Source organism: Anoplopoma fimbria, chromosome 17, assembly GCF_027596085.1.
Source record: "Anoplopoma fimbria isolate UVic2021 breed Golden Eagle Sablefish chromosome 17, Afim_UVic_2022, whole genome shotgun sequence".
NCBI classification, from domain to species: domain Eukaryota; kingdom Metazoa; phylum Chordata; class Actinopteri; order Perciformes; family Anoplopomatidae; genus Anoplopoma; species Anoplopoma fimbria.
Genome location: NC_072465.1, coordinates 3,236,750 through 3,254,715, shown reverse-complemented (window position 1 = coordinate 3,254,715; position 17,966 = coordinate 3,236,750). Strand labels below are relative to the sequence as shown.

General features: G+C 39.4%; 1 protein-coding gene across 2 annotated transcripts; it reads left to right on the top strand.

The window, feature by feature from the left end:
* Positions 1 to 98: 98 nt before the first annotated feature.
* On the top strand, positions 99 to 8,335 carry LOC129105705 (rac GTPase-activating protein 1-like). 2 transcript variants are annotated; one of them, XM_054616869.1, is made up of 17 exons: positions 99 to 277; positions 423 to 529; positions 1,029 to 1,231; positions 1,822 to 1,976; positions 2,310 to 2,379; positions 2,507 to 2,560; positions 2,782 to 2,859; positions 3,036 to 3,150; positions 3,310 to 3,458; positions 3,565 to 3,729; positions 3,815 to 3,910; positions 4,089 to 4,287; positions 4,405 to 4,510; positions 4,775 to 4,907; positions 5,265 to 5,355; positions 5,581 to 5,689; positions 6,769 to 8,335. In XM_054616869.1, the coding sequence occupies exons 2-17, from the start codon at positions 430 to 432 to the stop codon at positions 6,842 to 6,844; spliced, it is 1,899 nt and encodes a 632-aa protein (XP_054472844.1). In that variant the 5' UTR covers positions 99 to 277; positions 423 to 429; the 3' UTR covers positions 6,845 to 8,335. The 2 variants fall into 2 exon arrangements, with proteins under 2 accessions (XP_054472844.1, XP_054472843.1); XM_054616868.1 differs by having other exon boundaries at positions 101 to 265.
* Positions 8,336 to 17,966: the final 9,631 nt, after the last annotated feature.

Here is a 17,966-nt window from a genome sequence, read left to right as displayed (position 1 = left end):
GAACCAGAGGACACTTATCCCCACAATCCCCTGCAGTTACACCCCGGACCGTGTGGTGGCGCCAGAGCGCTGCAACTTCCGGCAAACAGCCCACGAAGAAGAAAACCGGCGCTGATTTTGAACTTTCCAGAAGAATGTGCAGACTTTATCAAGCAGGTGTGGCTCTGCGGTTGCTGCTGTGGGAAATCACCGCATAACCTCTCTTTTCCAACATTGGACGTTGATACGTTTCATGTCAGCCACACTATCACAGGAATAACAACAAGTAAGTGCAAAAGTAAGTGTTTAGTAATTTCGTTTGGCTAGCGTTAAGTCAACACAAACATGTGTTCTTATAGCGTCATTATAGGTGCAGCAGTATCGTAGGGTAACATCTACTAGCATTCTTATCAAACTCTCCCATTTCTCCCTACTGATCTAAGGAGCTGCATGCAGCAACACACGATGGAGTCGCCTGTGGTGAACCTGTACAACCAGTTCCAGAGCCTGGCAGCCCAGGTGGACGGTCTGAATGAGGGCATTGAACCACGTAAGTTATTTCCATACTTGGTTTTGGTATTTGACACCTCTTTAGAAGGCAGGCAGAGCTTAAGGACTTGTGTAGTTAAGCTGGTCTGCTATGACATGGTGCGAACGTTAGTTAGCAGTGAAATTGGCTGCATTTCCATCCCAAACAGTTAGTTATTAACTAAAGGTTAACAGGCTAACAGATCTGCTGTGAAAACTATTGGTGCCCCACATGTCACAAATGGGGGGTTGAAATAGCTATTGGAGTGTAGTAAAAAATTTCCATTTCAATAGTACAGATAATGCAATTCATTTCCATTGTAACTAACAGGAAAGCACTGTTAATCATTTGTTCACTTTACAGCAGAGCACACTGTGTTTTTGTCCTCTCTCTCAAGTTAATTTACATCATTGCCATTGCAATGGCATTTTGGAGGCCTAACGCACATAACCACCACAGAAAAGAGGTATAATATGCACTGTAGCAATACAACAATCTCCTCTTCTATTGTCTTATTCAGAGTTCCTTCAGATGGCAGTTCACTTTGAGGAGTGCCGTAAGAAGTGGTTGGGGACAGGTGAGGAGCTGGTTTCCTGTAAAGAAGTGCTGGCCAAAGCAGAGACTGAGAGAGGAGCCCTGGAGGTCAAGCTAAAGCATGCCCGCAACCAGGTGGATGTGGAGATCCGCCGGCGGCAGAAGGCGGAGGCAGTCCACGAGAAGCTGGTAGGTGCAACACTATTTAGTGGAGTCTTGTATATCTGCATGGTTGCTAATGGGATATATAGGAAATTTTAAAAAAGGAAAATCTAGAAGTTCATTTCATCTTGTGAGGGACTCATTGCATGGGTGGAATATGGTCTCAAAAAATATAAAATGCAGTCTGCTGACAATGAACCTGATTTGTCAATTTTAATACACATTTCCATGTAGAAAACAAGCCTTTTGATTTTGCACAAATCCTACAGTGTGCCATGTATTACTTTTGAAGGTACTTGCATTATTATTATTTTGAGATTATATTCCACCCATGCAATGAGCCCTTCACAAGATGGAGTAAGTACAGTACACCAGAAGGATCCAAAATGCCTCTCAATGTGATCACCACAAACATCAAGCTGCGCTTCTACTCCATTGTCTCACAATATAAAAGATAACAGATAAGGCCATTGGTCACTAAGCTTGGTAAAGCTCACCCTGTGTGTGCATATACGTTGTCTAACTGGAGATTGTTAATTAAAATAATAATAATAATGTATGTGTGTTTATATATATTGACCTGTGCCTCTCAATCTGCTGGTTTGTGGTTGTAACAGGAACGTCAGCTACAGCTCATCCGGGAGCTGCTGATATCGGAGAACAACGGTAACAGTGTCCACTTGAGTGAGGAGCAGCGCTCCGCCCTGGCCTTCCTCAGTGCCCACTCACAGGCAGCACAGGCTGCTAAGACCAACCTCAACTCCAGTCGGAGGTCAGATTCTCCTATGGTTCTGAAACGGCTACTGATAAGACAATAATAAGATTTCAGGTGTTCATATACCCATAGAGTCCTATCCTTTTATGAGCTTTCACTTATAATAAGGGTTCTTTACTGGTGCACTTTATGAAGTTAGTAAATGCACTGTCTGCCATTAACTGTATAGAGATGCAGCATATGTACTTTAAATTATATAAAATTCAACATGTAAACGTGACATCTTATTTTAAAGCTTGTCCAGAATATTATGTTATTTTCCAACTAACCCTTGAGACATGAAGAACTTCAGTCAGGAAGATTAAGTGCTGACATTATTCTATTTTACAGGTTAACTGTCATTGATGAATCAGCTTCTTTGCTGTCGGACATCAGCTATGACCAAACAGACGACTCTCTGGTATTTTGACCCATTTTCTTAAAAGTGTCACTGTATATTTTAGGGGAACTGTTGATTTTGAATACAACAGTATTCATCAAGTTAAGTTCATTAAGTGCTTTGGTTTATGTGTCCTCTTAACCTGTAGGACTGGGATTCCTCCGTGATGAAGACTGTCCGACTGCGGAAACGCCAGAAACGAGTGAGTCCTGATTTTTATGTCATGTATTTTGAACAGATGCTTCCTTTGCGTGGATTGATGATGAAGTAATCTTGATCATTAGTTTCAGGCTATGTGTAAGGGCAGTCAGTGGTTTTGATTCATATTATTTTCTACACATCAGCACCTATTTTGTGTACAGTCTTCAGCAGCCAATCCATGAAATGGGTTTTTGAAAGTTACTATAAATTTTTAATCTGCAGCGTTCCTCCAGAAAACTCTCTGAGGTTCCACCACAGGCATTGAAGAAACCTCGCTCCACTGGACGAACAGCAGAAAGGGTAATGCTGACCTACTCAGCTTAATGTACTTTATAACACAATTTTTTTCCCCGTAAAACAGCTTTGAGTGATTAAGTCTCTTTTTATTAAAATATTATGTTTCCAAAGCAACTCTGATGTCTATCAGTCTGTTTGAAAACAGCAAATTAATATATATATTTTAATACATGATTCAGATGAACGATTCTATTGTGGCAAAAACCACAATCACTGTCCCGGTGAACGGTGGTGCTGTCGAGGCCGTCTCCACCATTGAAACTGTTCCTTACTGGACACGCAGCAGAAAGAGCGGTGAGAATTTTGTAGATCTTCTGTTTGGTTCCTCTTTACAGAACCTCTAGAACAAAAACAACATAATTAATTAGACTATTAAACCAATATATGCTTGAAACATTTTATTAGTTTCTTCAGTGGTTTTGTGATTTTACCAACTTGTGATTGCGCCTACAGTTGCTCCAGCATGGGGTGATACAACCACTACTGACCAATCTGAAACTGCAAGTGAGGCTCCAAGCACACCAGTCTCGCATTTCCCAACTCAGCTCCGAACCCCCCGACCTAATAGAGGAGGAAAGAAGCACCAGTTCATCCCAAAAACAGTAAGACTGTATACTTATTGTTGTGTCTGCATCCACACTAACCGCTTGTTCACCATGTTGAAGTGTCACGACTCACCTTGGGCAATGTGTTCCTTCTATTAATAAGGTGATCAAGTCTGAGTTCTGCGTACCATGTGGAAGAAGAACAAAGTTTGGCAAGATGTACCTTCGCTGCCAGGATTGTAAGGCTGTGACCCATCCAGAGTGTCGTGACTACTGTCCTTCGCCCTGCAATCCCACAGCCGTTGGAACTCCCATCGCTAACACAGAGGTACATATATGGCTTTTTTTAAACTATTTTTTATTATTTTCTGTTACGATAATGTTAGGATTAACCGTATGTAATTTGTGTGCAGATCACCCTAGCGGACTTTGCTCCAGCCACCTCCCCAAAGATCCCAGCTTTGGTCATCTACTGTATTAAGGAGATTGAACATAGAGGCCTACATGAGGTGAGACAGACTTAATTGAAGTCCTTGTTTACTTGTCAACTTCATGATATGCTCTGATCCTTTTACCTTGGGCGATTACAATAGAAAATTTGTTTCTAAATAGTTATCTTATTGAGTGGTGGTATCACAAGCAGTCACACAATGAGAGCTGGTTTCGTTTACCTTTCCCTTGCCCCAGGTTGGCCTGTACCGAGTCTCTGGTCAAGAGCGCATGGTTAAAGAGCTGAAGGAGAAGCTGATAAGAGGAAAGACTCTGCCTCCCCTTCACAAAGTCGATGACATTAACGTCATTACAGGTGTCCTCAAAGACTTCCTCAGAAACCTCCCGGAGCCACTGCTCACCTTCCATCTCAACAAAGTCTTCATGGAAGCCGCTGGTGAGTCTTTGAGACTTGGACAATATCTGTTTTTGCCACTTTATTCTTTTAAGAACAAGCATTTGCAATGATTTAAATAATGGACTACTAAATGACTGGTGTTAATGTTTTTTGTAGAAATCCAGGATGATGGCAACAGTCTCGCCACACTGTATCAGACCATCAGTGAGCTGCCTCAACCCAACAGAGACACTCTGGCCTGCCTTATGATCCATCTGCAGAAGTAAATTTCTATTATATTTCAGTAGCGCTATGAAGCCTTTTTGTTTTATGCTGTTCTTACTCCCATGTGTTTGGCATTACCTGCCACCCATTTGATCGTAGTAGTGTAATCACCAACTTGTAAGCCAGAAGGAGTTTTATCCAAAATGTATAAGATTTTAGTCAATGGTGATTAAGCTTGTTGTAACCTCCTACATCTCTGCAGTTCAGATAAACTTTCATTTTAGTTAAGACTTTGACATTTTCTACCCTTTTCTTTTCCCAGGGTCTCAGAGTGTGTGGATACCAAGATGGATGTAAACAACCTGGCCAGGGTGTTTGGCCCTACTCTTGTGGGTCATGCTGTTCCCGACCCAGACCCTATGACCATCCTGCATGACACAAACCGACAACCAAGGGTAAAATGAATGTCATACCGATATGGATGTGTGTGCTTTTGCTTACTTCAACATTCAATTCCATTTATTTTGAATAGCCCCAAATAAGTAAGGATCCCTAGATTGTCCATCCTGGGAGAGGGATCCATGACATATGTCATGTGTACAGAATGAATAACATAACAGAGTTACAACACATGCAATGCATATATTATAAATTATTCATATAATAAGAGTAGTAAGCTGTATAATGACGGAAAATTACGACTACTAATAATAACAGCAGCAGTGGATATATTAGAATAATAACATCAGTGTTTTTCTGTTCTTTGGAATTGTTTTGCCTCAAAATGCTAAATATTCTTTTTGTATTTCTAGGTTGTAGAGCGCCTGCTTAGTATTCCAACAAACTACTGGGGCCGGTTTGCTTATCCAGATAATACAGGCATGGACGATGCTCACCACACAGGTAAATCATTTCAAAGGGATTACCAAGAGTAAAAGTTTCTTCAAATTGAATAACATGAGAGTAGGACGATGTGTTACATTTTATTTTAAAGCACATGAAATGACAGATAAGATATTAAAACCAACTTTTTCACATTTGAGGATTCAAAATTCCTCAATGCTTACTTAGCATCTTAAGTTGACAAAATCAACTGTGTTAAATTGTGTTTCTTTCATTTATCTGTAGTGAGCATATTGGGACCAGTGACCACTCCAGAGCACCAGATGATGGCCAAAACGCCCTCCTCCAGCTCGCTGTCCCAGCGCATGAAGCAGACACTCTCCAGCACCTCAATGTAAGCTCACTCATACTCACACACAGGGCTCTACATTACATCCAGCGCAAAGCGAAGTGCAACTATCATTGCTTGTTTCAGAGCGATGCCGTTGTCATTTTCATACGCTGTATTCGTAGCATTAGTATGTGCGCCAGTGTTGGTCTTAGAATAAGGTGTGGTCAAGTGCATTACTGGCGCTATGCTATCTTGAGGCAGCAGAAAGCAATTACACCGTTGCCCACAAAAATCTGGATTAAAGTCAATGGTGCAGTATTTTCCTGCTATTTAAAAGGGCCTATTGGCTATTTCATAACTCTGCTTGTTACACACACACAGACATGCGCAGCTGCACTTTCCTCCTGGGTTGAATAGGTTATCGTTGCCTTTAGAATAAGAATCAAGTGGTGGCTGCGTAGGATTGTTTCTGATTCCTGTGACTTCCAAATTGTAGAGATTCTTTTTTAATCATTGCCAAATTTCACAACATGTTTTATCCAACAAAATATTCAGCTTCAATCCATGTTTGTTGGTGTTAAGTCTTAAGTATTAAGAGTAAGGAATGGGAGATGACCCTGTGGTTTTATTCATGATATATCATGATATATATATATATATATATATATATATATATATCTTCAACTTTTGCAGATTTGAGCGATTTGTCTCAAACCGCAGCTCAAGATACATTTTAAGATTTGAACTAAGTCAATGATCAACAATCAAATGAAGCATACTCAGTTATCCACATAGATTTTCCAGTTTTTACCTCTAAACATTCATCCTCCTAGTTAAAAGATAAATGGACTTGCATTTAAATAGCGCCTTTCTGTTCTCATGACCACTCAAAGCGCTTTACACTACATGTCAACATACTACCAGGCAAGGGGCCACCTGCACATCAGATTCTAATCTAATCATTTGTACCCCGATTTGGGAGCAATTTGGGCTTCAGTGTCTTGCCCAAGGGTACTTCAACATGCGGAACTGACCACACAAGTTATGCCTATTGCGTGTGCAGAAATTGCTCTTACTAAGCTTGAAATTCTGCCCCCTTTCCCCCCATTTCCCCCATTTCCCCCCGACACCCCTATCCTTAGATTTGGGAGCAAGAGCAAAGCATCAGCGGCCTCTAACCGCCAGGGAAACTTCTTCGCCTCTCCACAGCTGAAGTAATGGTAAAGGAGAAAAAGAGATTCACCCATATTGTATTTCTGGGTAACTTACTGCAATAACTGAAGATATATTCACATAATCATGTGGGAAAACTACTGTGCAATTTTAGCATGTAAGACTTTTATTACCGTGTTTTTTATTCAAGTATTTTATACAACAATTTCTAACCCTACTTTTTTTTTTTTTCTTTTGAAAAGATTACTGCATGAGTGTTTCAGTTTGATTTTATATCTTTGATTACTAATGATTTATCATTGACCAAAACTGCGAGGACATCGATGTGATTGTAAGAGGTTTGAAGGCTTTGACCAAGCAACCATTCTAAACCAATCTAAGGATTATATGCTCTGCTTTGTGTTTAACATGGGTTTGATGTTCAAAAGCTATGCATTCACAGGTGTTAGTCTGTCTTTGAGCCTGTGGTTGTAACCACAGCGACAGGGGTACTCGAACACACTTGAAATACAAAGCTGCATTTGACAAAGAAATGTCCAATGATAGAAAGAAACTCTATCATTGGACAGTGTCTCTTGGTCTTTTTGCGTTGGTTGCCTTGTCATTGTCCTGAAACTGACATATTTTTTTGTTTAACATTTTATTTTATATTTATGTTGATTGTGCACTGTGATGTATATGAATCATGACAATTTATGTACTCTAACAATACTGCAGTGTAAACACTGATCTTAAATGGGAAGTTGCCTTTTGCACCGTCTATGTAACAATTGGCATCTACATGGGAACACAAGCCACTAGAGGCTGCTGTTGCACCACTTTTGTTATGCAAGCCTTAACCAATGAAGATGATCTACTGCATATTATGCACACAACCAGTGAGTATTACTGACACTCATTACAATCAACAGATCATTGGACATACTGTAAGTTATTCCTGTGACCTAGGACAGTGAAGCAAAGATGTATCTCCCTCACTAGCCAGAGATCTGAGACTCTTATCTGTGTGGTCATCACAAAAGAAAATCTGGAGCTTCTTTAATTTATGAAAAAAAAAAAAATGATTTGCATGCACACTCACTATTTTAAACATTTGTATCCACCTTAACATTCTTGCACAGTTACATCACCAGCAATGTACAAAAAGTGACATTTCCTCTAAGGAAATTTATTTTCTGCTGTTCTTACTGTCGAGAGTTCCAGATTTTAGCGTGACGATGACATTACTGTTATTTATAGGATAGATATTTGTGTTGGCAAAAACTGATTCACAGTATTTAGTCATTAAAACCAAAACTAACCATGTTTTGCGTGGCAATAAAGAAATGGGCATCGTTTGAGATTGTGGGACTCAAACATAACTACATTGTTTGTACATTTATTCCATTCTGTGGTTCTATTTCTTTAATAGGATATTGTCTAACTCATGTAGTTAAATTCACCAAAGATTTGTTTGAATGTTAACCTTAATTTCTTTGTCTTGGCTCCAAAAGGTTAAAACAAAAGTCCATTGTTGAGCTAAAAATAAACCTCAAAAGACTGGTTCTTTTGTCTTGTCGGGTGTTGTTCATGCATGAGCTGGGCATGTGGGGTGATGAACCCTGCTGAAATGAGGCCCTAGAGAATGTGAGGCATACAAGTATGATGTGTGGGTTTTGTTACCAGCAATTCAACCTAAAAACCCTCTTACACCTGGACATGGATTAGTGTTACTCTATTAACTATAAGTATGTTAATAATGACTAATTCACACAGCGTAAAACCTTTTTGGCTGAAATTGAATGTTGGCCATTGTTATTCAAGATCTTTAGTGAAAAAGCAAAGCACGGCGTTGTGCAGCTGATGTGGCACTGAATGATAATGCAATTTGGCTCATTGTTCCAATAGTCATTACTGCTATTTCCATAATCTATTGGGCTGAGTGGGCAGGCGATGAGGTCCAACATTATTATGAGTTAAAGCAGGGATCATTTATACATTGTATAGTTATTCCATTAACAGTTACTTTGGAGAGAGCTAAGCCAGGCTGAACCCATTGACAATCATTTTGTATGGCCTCATTCAGTACAGAGCTTCAACAAGACATGAGGCCCCATGACATCTAGCTGTTTGGGGGAGAAATGAAAATATGGTGTGCAGAGTTCATCCAAATTAGTTTGTTGGCTCTTCCTTTCTCTCTTGCTCACACACACAAAGAGCCATGAACGACTGCAGAGAAGACCCTCAGAAAATGTTTGAATTTCAAATCAACATTAATAGTTCATCAGCCTGGAATAAGGTCTCCTGTGTGTCGATCTGTCCCCTCATGGGGGGGATTGTGTGTTTATTTATGCTGTACGGTGCAGCATACGCTCGGCGGCTACAGACATCAAACAGCTGGCTGTGTGCAGTGAGTCTCTGTAGCTCCGTATTCTAGAATGCCCCAGTGTGCAGTGATGTAGCTCCACTCTGCTGTGGGACCAACCAGGGCCAAATGAGTAACTAGTCCAATTAAGAGCTCTTAAATAAATTACAAGGTAAGCTGGTAAACACACAACAACAACAGCAGCACTATTTAATTCCTCTATTTATAGAGTGACCTGTAGTGCAGTGATGCCACAGGAACTAACAGAACTATTACCATCTCTGGAAGCTGAATACAATCAATACATTACTCAATTCATAAGGTTTAGTTTATTTATTGACTGATTGAAAATACAGTGCGTACGTGTCAAGCGTTGCCTGCTCGAGGTCAGGGTCAATACTGTCAGCGCCTCAGAGAAGTCAACTCAATAACTGCCAGTCAAATCCACCCATCTGATCATGTATCAAATCAATACATTTGTTAAATCAGAAAGCCATGTTAACTAGTCCAAAAATAGTTATTTTAATTTGTAACTTGTATATCTGTGAATGTACATTTGCTACATAAAATGCAGTGTTTTACATATTTTGTCACTTGCTGGGGGGCATTTCTATGTTCCTGCTGTGCTGTTGGAGAACCTGCTTACTATTTTTGGAAGATTTGCTGCTGGATTAAGCTAGGCATCATGCAGATTTGTTTTCGAAATCACATCAAAATGGGCATGGGAGAAGGAGCAGTTTGTCAGGTTTAGATAATAAATGCAAATTTATAAACACATGGACCGGGACCAATATGCTGCTTCTTTAGCAGGCTAACCATGTGCTTGAAAAGTCGTCCTCCAGATTTGTTTCTGACGCAGTTTTCAGTGAATTATGTGACATATTGTGAAATCAATATGCTTTCCTTCTGGTAAATTTTACATATAACACTAAAATACCAAACCGTTCTGCACTAGTCCTTTAAAAATCCTGAAAAATAAGCCGTGTCATTGTCCAATCTACACCCACCTAAAGCCAGTGAGTTTTAACTGCAAATAATTGTATGGCTTGTTGGCCTTTAATGCTTTTGCTCTCTCATTTTATCTCGTCTTCTCTTATTCCTTCTGTTTTTTTTTCCTCCCCTCTCCACTCCTCCTTTGAATCGAACCGCCGTCTTAGCAGGCTACCATGCGTGGTCGATACCTTGTTACCACAGAGAAATCAATTATCTCGACCAAGCAGCAGGGGAAAGAGGCAATAATGAAAGAGTGCTCCTCCTTCCCAGACCATGGCCATGGTCATTAAATATGAATTTATCATTGGCTGAGGAGATTTATGGAGCGAGATGTGGGCCCCCGAGTTCACGCTCTCTTTACAGCATAAGTTCAAAGTCTGGTTACAAATTAGTGTAAGCTAAATGGGTAACAGGTTGCCAGGATTGTGAGGTTATGTGTCCTAAATCATAAACGGGAACAAGGTTATTTCAGTCACTGTCATATGGATGCAAATGACACACAGATTTGATATTAAACTGTCCTCTCACACGACATAGGCTGCCTTCAGATGCCTTTAGATGACAAGAATGTCTTCATACTTGTGATGACACACCTTACATCCACACCACACCCACAGGTGACAGAGGAGATGGCAGAGTAGTCGTTGACAGGTAGGTGGGCATGCCAACCATACTTGTTTTTTGGTCTGTAATGAGCTTGTCTGGCAGCCGCTACGAGAAGTGGGAAAAAACACACACACTACCATCACCAGAGAGGGAAGAGGACAGAACGTAGAGGGGAAAATGTGTAATCCGGGTTTGCTCTTAAGGCAGCAATAAATTCCATTTTAATGGGGCACCACAAGCAGTAGCAGGCACTCAGCAGTCTGTTGTGTTTGATGCCAAATTGTGCAGAATAAACAGATTTGCTGTGCAGCTGGTCCGAACACACAGGCACTCTCTCACTCTTTCGCTCTGTCTCTCTCTCTTCTCATCACCCCCCCCCCCCCCCCACACACACACACACACACACTGTCTCCTCATTCCCCAACTGCCTCTATATCTCCTTCCCCTTCCCCTCTCTTGGACATACCAGACAAGAATTAGACAAATCATTGCAAAAAGATGGCAAGGGCCTTGATTTATCTTTGATTTATTTTATCCACATAACTGAGTACTCATCTCCAGCTGTCATACACAAAGTCAAAGCAGAGTGTTTGATTTAACTGGGAAAAGAGTGAGCTGCATGTCACTAATGAGAAACAACATGCCACATCTGGCTCATTTCCTCCTAAAAAGCCTCTTTATTCACAATCAGCGATTCTCACGGACCATACTGTAGGCAATGTAATGCAAGAAAAGGAAGATGCTGGCTGTCAAGAATCTCAAAGTAACACTTTTAATACTGTATTACTAAAGTGATAAACTATGACAATACAAAGGCATTCCTGACTATGTTCGGACAAGGGAAGTTCAAAGAAAATAATGGGTTCTTGGGAAAGTGTTAGTGTCAATGTTGATATAAAATCAGGAAAAGCAGTGTTTCTAGAGTATCAACAAAACGGAGAACAACCAGGCTTGTGGCTCTGTTAGGTTGTACTTGGGGCACAGTGCTCAGCATACTAACATGCTAACATGCTCACAATGACAACGCTAATATGCTAATGTTAAGCAGGTATAGTGTTTATCATGTTTACCATGTCAGTTTAGCATGTGAACATGCACATTTGCTAACATTAGACTAAAACCCATAAATGTCAACCTGGTAATGCCACTAAAGGAAAAATCATTGGATAACCCAGTAAGTAAAATTGATCCTCTGGGGACTAGGAATTTTTGTACAACATGTTGTGGAAATCCACTCAATAGTAGTTGAGATATCTTGGTCTGGATCAAAGTGGTGGACCGACCAACAGGCTGTAATTTTTCTCCCTAGAGTCATGCCTCTAGGCTTGCTGAAAGTAATTTTTCAAAGAATAAAGATCTTTAGTGATAGGTTTCATGCCAGCAGAGTGACATCATGGTATGTTTGGCAACATTGTAGGCATCCAGATTTACACACACATGCACACCATTGACTACTGCCATTGTTTCCATGATTTATGTACTGGTTTTATAAACCGAGCCCTCACATGTGGATGCACACACATATACTCGCACCTAAAATACCTGTATGCATGCAGCTGGGTGTTTGTGTGTGTGCCCTCCTGCATGAATGCATCTCAATTCATGTAATTGAATGTGAATGTGTGTGCACGGGTGCATGATATGGAATAGTGTGAGAGGGGTTGTGGGCATGAATGGCTGAGTGTTTTCTAGTGAATGTGTGCAGCGACCATGTTTGTGCAGGTATGTGTGTGTCTCTGCCTCAGAGTTTTGGATTGTTTTTTCTGCATGGATGGACTGAGCTATAAATACTGTATATATACCATATATGATATACTCCTATCCTCTAAACCACACAGCCCCAAGTCTCATCTCTTTTGTAATCTCTTTTCACTTGTAGCATACAACCACACCCCTGGCACTACACAGTTGTTTTTGTGTTTTTGGTTTAAATTGAATCTTAGCAAGATTAGTGAAACATTATTAGGTCATGTGTTGCAAAAAGACATCTGTCCATCTAAATCTTTAGCATCAGAAATGACCACTAGAATGCACTGTTGCTCCCTGTAATCAACGTCAGTTTCACGATGCAGCTCCTCTCCAGCTGAACCAGCCGAACACACCCATTAATTTCACCCATCTCCACAACTCTATCATTTCCAGTTCCCCTGTGGTTGGTAAGATATGGGAGTGGTACAGTAGTGTCAGTATTGGTATCATTTACACCATTGAAGCTTTAATTTGAGCAGATAAAGTTTTGCAGCCTGCTCAGGTGACAGGGATTATTTAACCTCTAGGGAAAATATTAAATTGGGTAGATCAGCGTTCATACATAAATGTACGCTCAACAGGGACCAGTGTATGTTGGAGCCTTATCACACATGTAATTCACACGTTCTCAGGTTTTACCCTTAACTGTACGGTTGACAGCCGTTTGCAAACATAAGCATTCACCTTTTATCACACTCTGCATGTGTAACTTGATACACTCTGATATTCACTAAATATTCGACATTCAGCTGTCGCTATTGTCTATTTTCTTGTGAGCTCCTGTTCTCTTTGAAAATTGTACAAAGTGCAAAGTGTGCGTGCAAGAAGTTAATTGTGAATTGGCTCTAATTGTGCTGTACTGTGTTGTAACATTCAGCAAATTCAATATTTGAATTGAGTTAAAATATATCAATAAAATATGTTGCTGATTGTGATACATGTACATAGTTTTAGGAGCATTCATATTATTGATTACTGAAGTCAAGTCAAAGTTGTTCCATTTTGTTATAATATCGCAACAGTAAATTAGGTTTTTCCTCCTTATGTGCTAAACTGAGTTTTGAAAATGACAAAATTAGACAACTACTTTATCTAGGGTTACATGTACATGGATCAACATTTCCAAATGTTTCAAAATGAATGGCACTTATACTATATATAAGTACACAATAGCTATGAAAAGTACGTGGTCATAAAAAAGTCACCATTCAGAATGCTGAATACACACCACAATTGAACCATTGACTCCTCACATGGACAAACACCTGTTGCTTTTCAAGGCGTTATGATTTAAAGGTCAGAGGTGGGCGCTTCATTTCGGTTTAACAGGTTAATGTTGGTAGAGGGATATATGTATAAGAATGCCTCTTTTATACAACCAACTGTGGAAGCATGTGGTGATGTAGCTGCAGAGGGCCCGGTTCATCGTCAGTCCTGTGATGTCAGTGAGGTCCTGTAGTCAAATAAAAACATCCAGTATTTCAGTTTTATACAACAGTATAAAACTGAAATTTTTCATTTGCAACAGGCAAATATAGAAAATTGAGCACACTAGAGAGATCAATTTACCACTAGATTTGACCAACCTGGTTCAAGACCTTATTAAATTGGTTCTATTTTCAGTTTGTGACAATTCGGAACTGCATAAAAATTTGCTATGAAAAGGATACAAATCAAATTGACTCTTCTATTTGTCTATTATCTAAATGTAGTCCTTCTGACTCATAACAAGAGCTATCTCTAAACTCCACTTCCTTAAACCAAACCAACTTCCTTCCTTTTGAAAAACACGAGAAAAACCTCATAGTGTCAAAAGAGACCTTAGGCATTGTCAGAATCGCCAAAACCTTCTCACATTAGCTCACCATGGCGCAGGAATTTGAGCTTTCTGACTACACCACTATCCATGAGCTTCAGGGAACTAAAACAAACCTTGGTGGAACTGAACAGTCAGGTAAGAGCACAAATAAATAAAAAATAATTTGTTAAGAGTTTCAATTAAGGGATACTGCAAACTAGTACTGCTCATCTGGGATTATATTGAACACATTAATGATTGTTTCTTGTGTTTTCTATCAAATTTATTTTAAGTACCTCAATGTTTTAATGATATGAAATGATGAAGCCGCAGCGAAGACTCAACAATAACTGAATGTGTTGCCGAGATCATCCACCTAAAATTATCTAACATCAAAGTTTGAACAAATTTTTGGAGGGGTTCAGATAGCAGTGTCATTATCCAGAATAACAGAATGATTCACTGTACTGTGCATGTATGTGTGTGCGCAGGTTCCACACCCAGAAAAAGAGGACTTCTCAGAATTGGGATTTTAACTTTAGGAGTGTTGTGTATCGTACAAGCCACTCTTAATATCTCCTTGCGCCTTGTCTGTAAGTAGTGAATAACAACATTTTGTCTTTCAATGCAAAATAACACACAGCACATGTTGCAATATGTTTCCAATGTGAAACTTTTTGCAATCATAACCTGCAATTTCTGTTTTTTGACAGTTTTTTCAAAAGAAGATACAGATCAGTTCCCTTTCAACAATTCCATAATAGGGGACATGTGCCAGATCAACCAATCTCAACAGAATTCAACCCAGTCATGTTTCTGCTACAAAAACCAACTGAGAAGACTACTGAAAGAATATCAGGCCTTGGAAACAGAGAGAGACATCTTACGCGACAAGGTTATTCAAATGACCAGAGAGATTACTGACGATGAGTCTGGGTCTGGCACCCAGGAGGATTTCTTCCCTTCTGAGATTAGCTGGTACAGCTAAAAGTTCAGTGTATACCACACTCAAGAATGAGTACAGACTTCAACTTTTTTCACATTTGAAACCATAGGTGCATTGAGTACCATTATCTACCATATTGTGATGTTATGTCATTAAATTTGTCAAGTAGTACTGAACACTTTCAATCAGTTACATTTCATCACTAAAACCTTTTTTTAGCAGCAACAACATCAATCTTTGAATGTGACATACCAGGTAAATTGAATCAGTGTAGTTTACAGACACAGCAGGCAACTGTTTAAGTGAAGAAGCTTTGACAAACATGCGTTAAACGCTACCTACATGACCAAATGGAAGAGAGACAAAGTGAGCGACTAGCTCGTTAAAATAGTAGTAACTGCTAAATGCCAGATATTTCCCTCAAGAGTCGGTGGAAAACAAGACATAGTTAAAAGAGAGTTAAAAAAGAGTTATAATTGGAGTTACATTCAACAGGTGGACACAAACACAACTCCAAATAAATGCTTATGTTGTTCTTTCTCTGTTGGATGAGTAATTAAGCAACTTTGCTCACATATTTACCATATCAACTTTAAAAGACGATTATATGTAAATGTTTTGTTTAAAGCGAGGCACAAAAAAAAGTAGGTTTAATAAAACATTTATCCAAGACTGTAACATTGCTGTGACATTGCATGTACTTGAGTCTAATTTACACATGTTTTTTTATATACAATATAACAGTTTTTTTCTTTTGCTGTGATAACGTGAATTTCTGATTTTTTTTCTAAATATTTTATTTGAGACAATAACATCTTTTGGCTGATATCACATTAATCTTTGCTACAGAAGAGAGAAGTGAAACTGATAAGTATAGACATTCTTTGTGGTTTGAATGAACCCACATCCTCTAAAAACATTCTGCTGGTAAGCCTGCTGTCCGTCACACAACATATTGTATGGGGGAGAAACTGTAAGTATCAGAGTACAGTGCAAAAGAAAAATCCTTAACTTCTGTATCTGATGGGCCTCATCTGATCCTTCTTAATGGGGTGCAATAGATTGAATGTAAAGGTGAGGCCCATGGTAGTTTCTATAGACCAAGCATTCCCCAAAAAGAGTCCCTGCATACATACAACCACAAAGGTTATATGTCAGCTTAACTTAAGTGGATTTTGAATTATACAATGAGGTTTTGCTATTCTCTTCTTCTATCAAAGACATCCTGCATTTCATGGTAAATGTCACTCAGTGAGTGGAGTCCAGAGGAGCTTTTCATGTCAAGAATTCTGCTTGGAGTTATTCTTGACTTTTCTGAAGTCGTTGTCCAATCTTTAAACATACATATAAACGATTAGGAGTATACAATTCAGGAATTCATGTCGCAAATATGAAGAAGACATAAAATGCGATTATACTCGCTACTAATTTAACATTACTCTGCACGTGTGTAGTCAATTAAATCTCCTTTGTCTTAGAACTTTCTTGAGATCATAGAGTCTTTTTTTGCTGATAAGTTTGTCAAAGGTAAACCAGAAAAATGAGAGCTTCAACACATTCACTCATCATTTCTCATTAACACTGATGGCTTTGTTTTAATTAGCCGTTGTGACTGACACCTGTGTTCCTGTGACACTGTATTCCAGGCGTGTGTTATCCTCCTTCTCAGCTGTTGCTTGTCAATCATTCCAAAGTTGTCTCCATCTCTCAAAATAGAACCACATGTGTAAAGCTGCCTGCGCTGTTTGCTGGCCCTCAGTGGCAGCAATGGATGCCTGATTGACCTGGTACACACAAAACTACAAAACAATACAAATGGGTATTTAAATATACATTTTCAAAATATGTCAATTGCTATAAGTCCCAAAATATTTTCTTATCTGCAACTGAGGAAATGTGTACTCACTTAGCCTAACAGGATCTACAGAAAAAGCACATAATAGCCATCTCAAGAATGAGACCCACACTTGTCAGAAGGGTGAGATACAAAACAGTGACAAAATATAAACAGAGGCCATGACAGATTTCAAACTGTGTTTCTGTGCAAACACAGTGGGCTCACTGTTAGCCACTGCCATGCTGTCCAAGTCCCTCTTAGGGTGGTTGAGAACACCTGCAGATGGTCAAGCATTTTGAAATGATGCAAGAGAGACCTAATCTAAATAATGGTGACAGGATTAAGCATTTGTGTGCTAAGAACATGCACATGCAAACACAGACCCACACACGTGCTGTGCAAACAGGTAGGACTCTGCTGCATGAGATGTACAATGCCAATTCAAATACACAGTGGAGCTATGTGGTAAAGATAATGTGTAGAGGGGGGACAACTCTCGAAATCATAGACTAGTTAATGAAAAGAATGTCTGATGATAACACTTCCATGTCAGTTATCTTTATATGATAATCTAATGCCATAATTCAGAGTATATATACGGACTGATCAGGATCTGTTTGAGTGTTTTGCTAAACCTCGCCCCTGATGATTGACAGTTTACCCAACCTGCAAGGTCAGTCCAGATTTGGATTCATCCACATGTCAACACAGTTTGCTTGTGGCTCAATTAAGAGCGACAGTCTGCATCCAAAGAGTTTTGAGGAAGAGGTTTTTTTCACCAAAAACTATTGGTTGATTAATCTGCTCTAATTAATTAATTGATCTGCTGGACAGATTGGCTAAAATGCAATATTTAAAACCACCATCCTTCGTCTGATGATGATGTCTATTGGT

Bases quoted from the DNA above. Each gene is read 5' to 3' on its own strand.
- LOC129105705 (XM_054616869.1), top strand. From the start codon at position 430: ATGCAGCAACACACGATGGAGTCGCCTGTGGTGAACCTGTACAACCAG. The intron at 530-1,028 runs GTAAGTTATTTC...TGTCTTATTCAG, and splicing joins GAATGAGGGCATTGAACCAC to AGTTCCTTCAGATGGCAGTT. The intron at 5,690-6,768 runs GTAAGCTCACTC...CCCTATCCTTAG, and splicing joins ACACTCTCCAGCACCTCAAT to ATTTGGGAGCAAGAGCAAAG.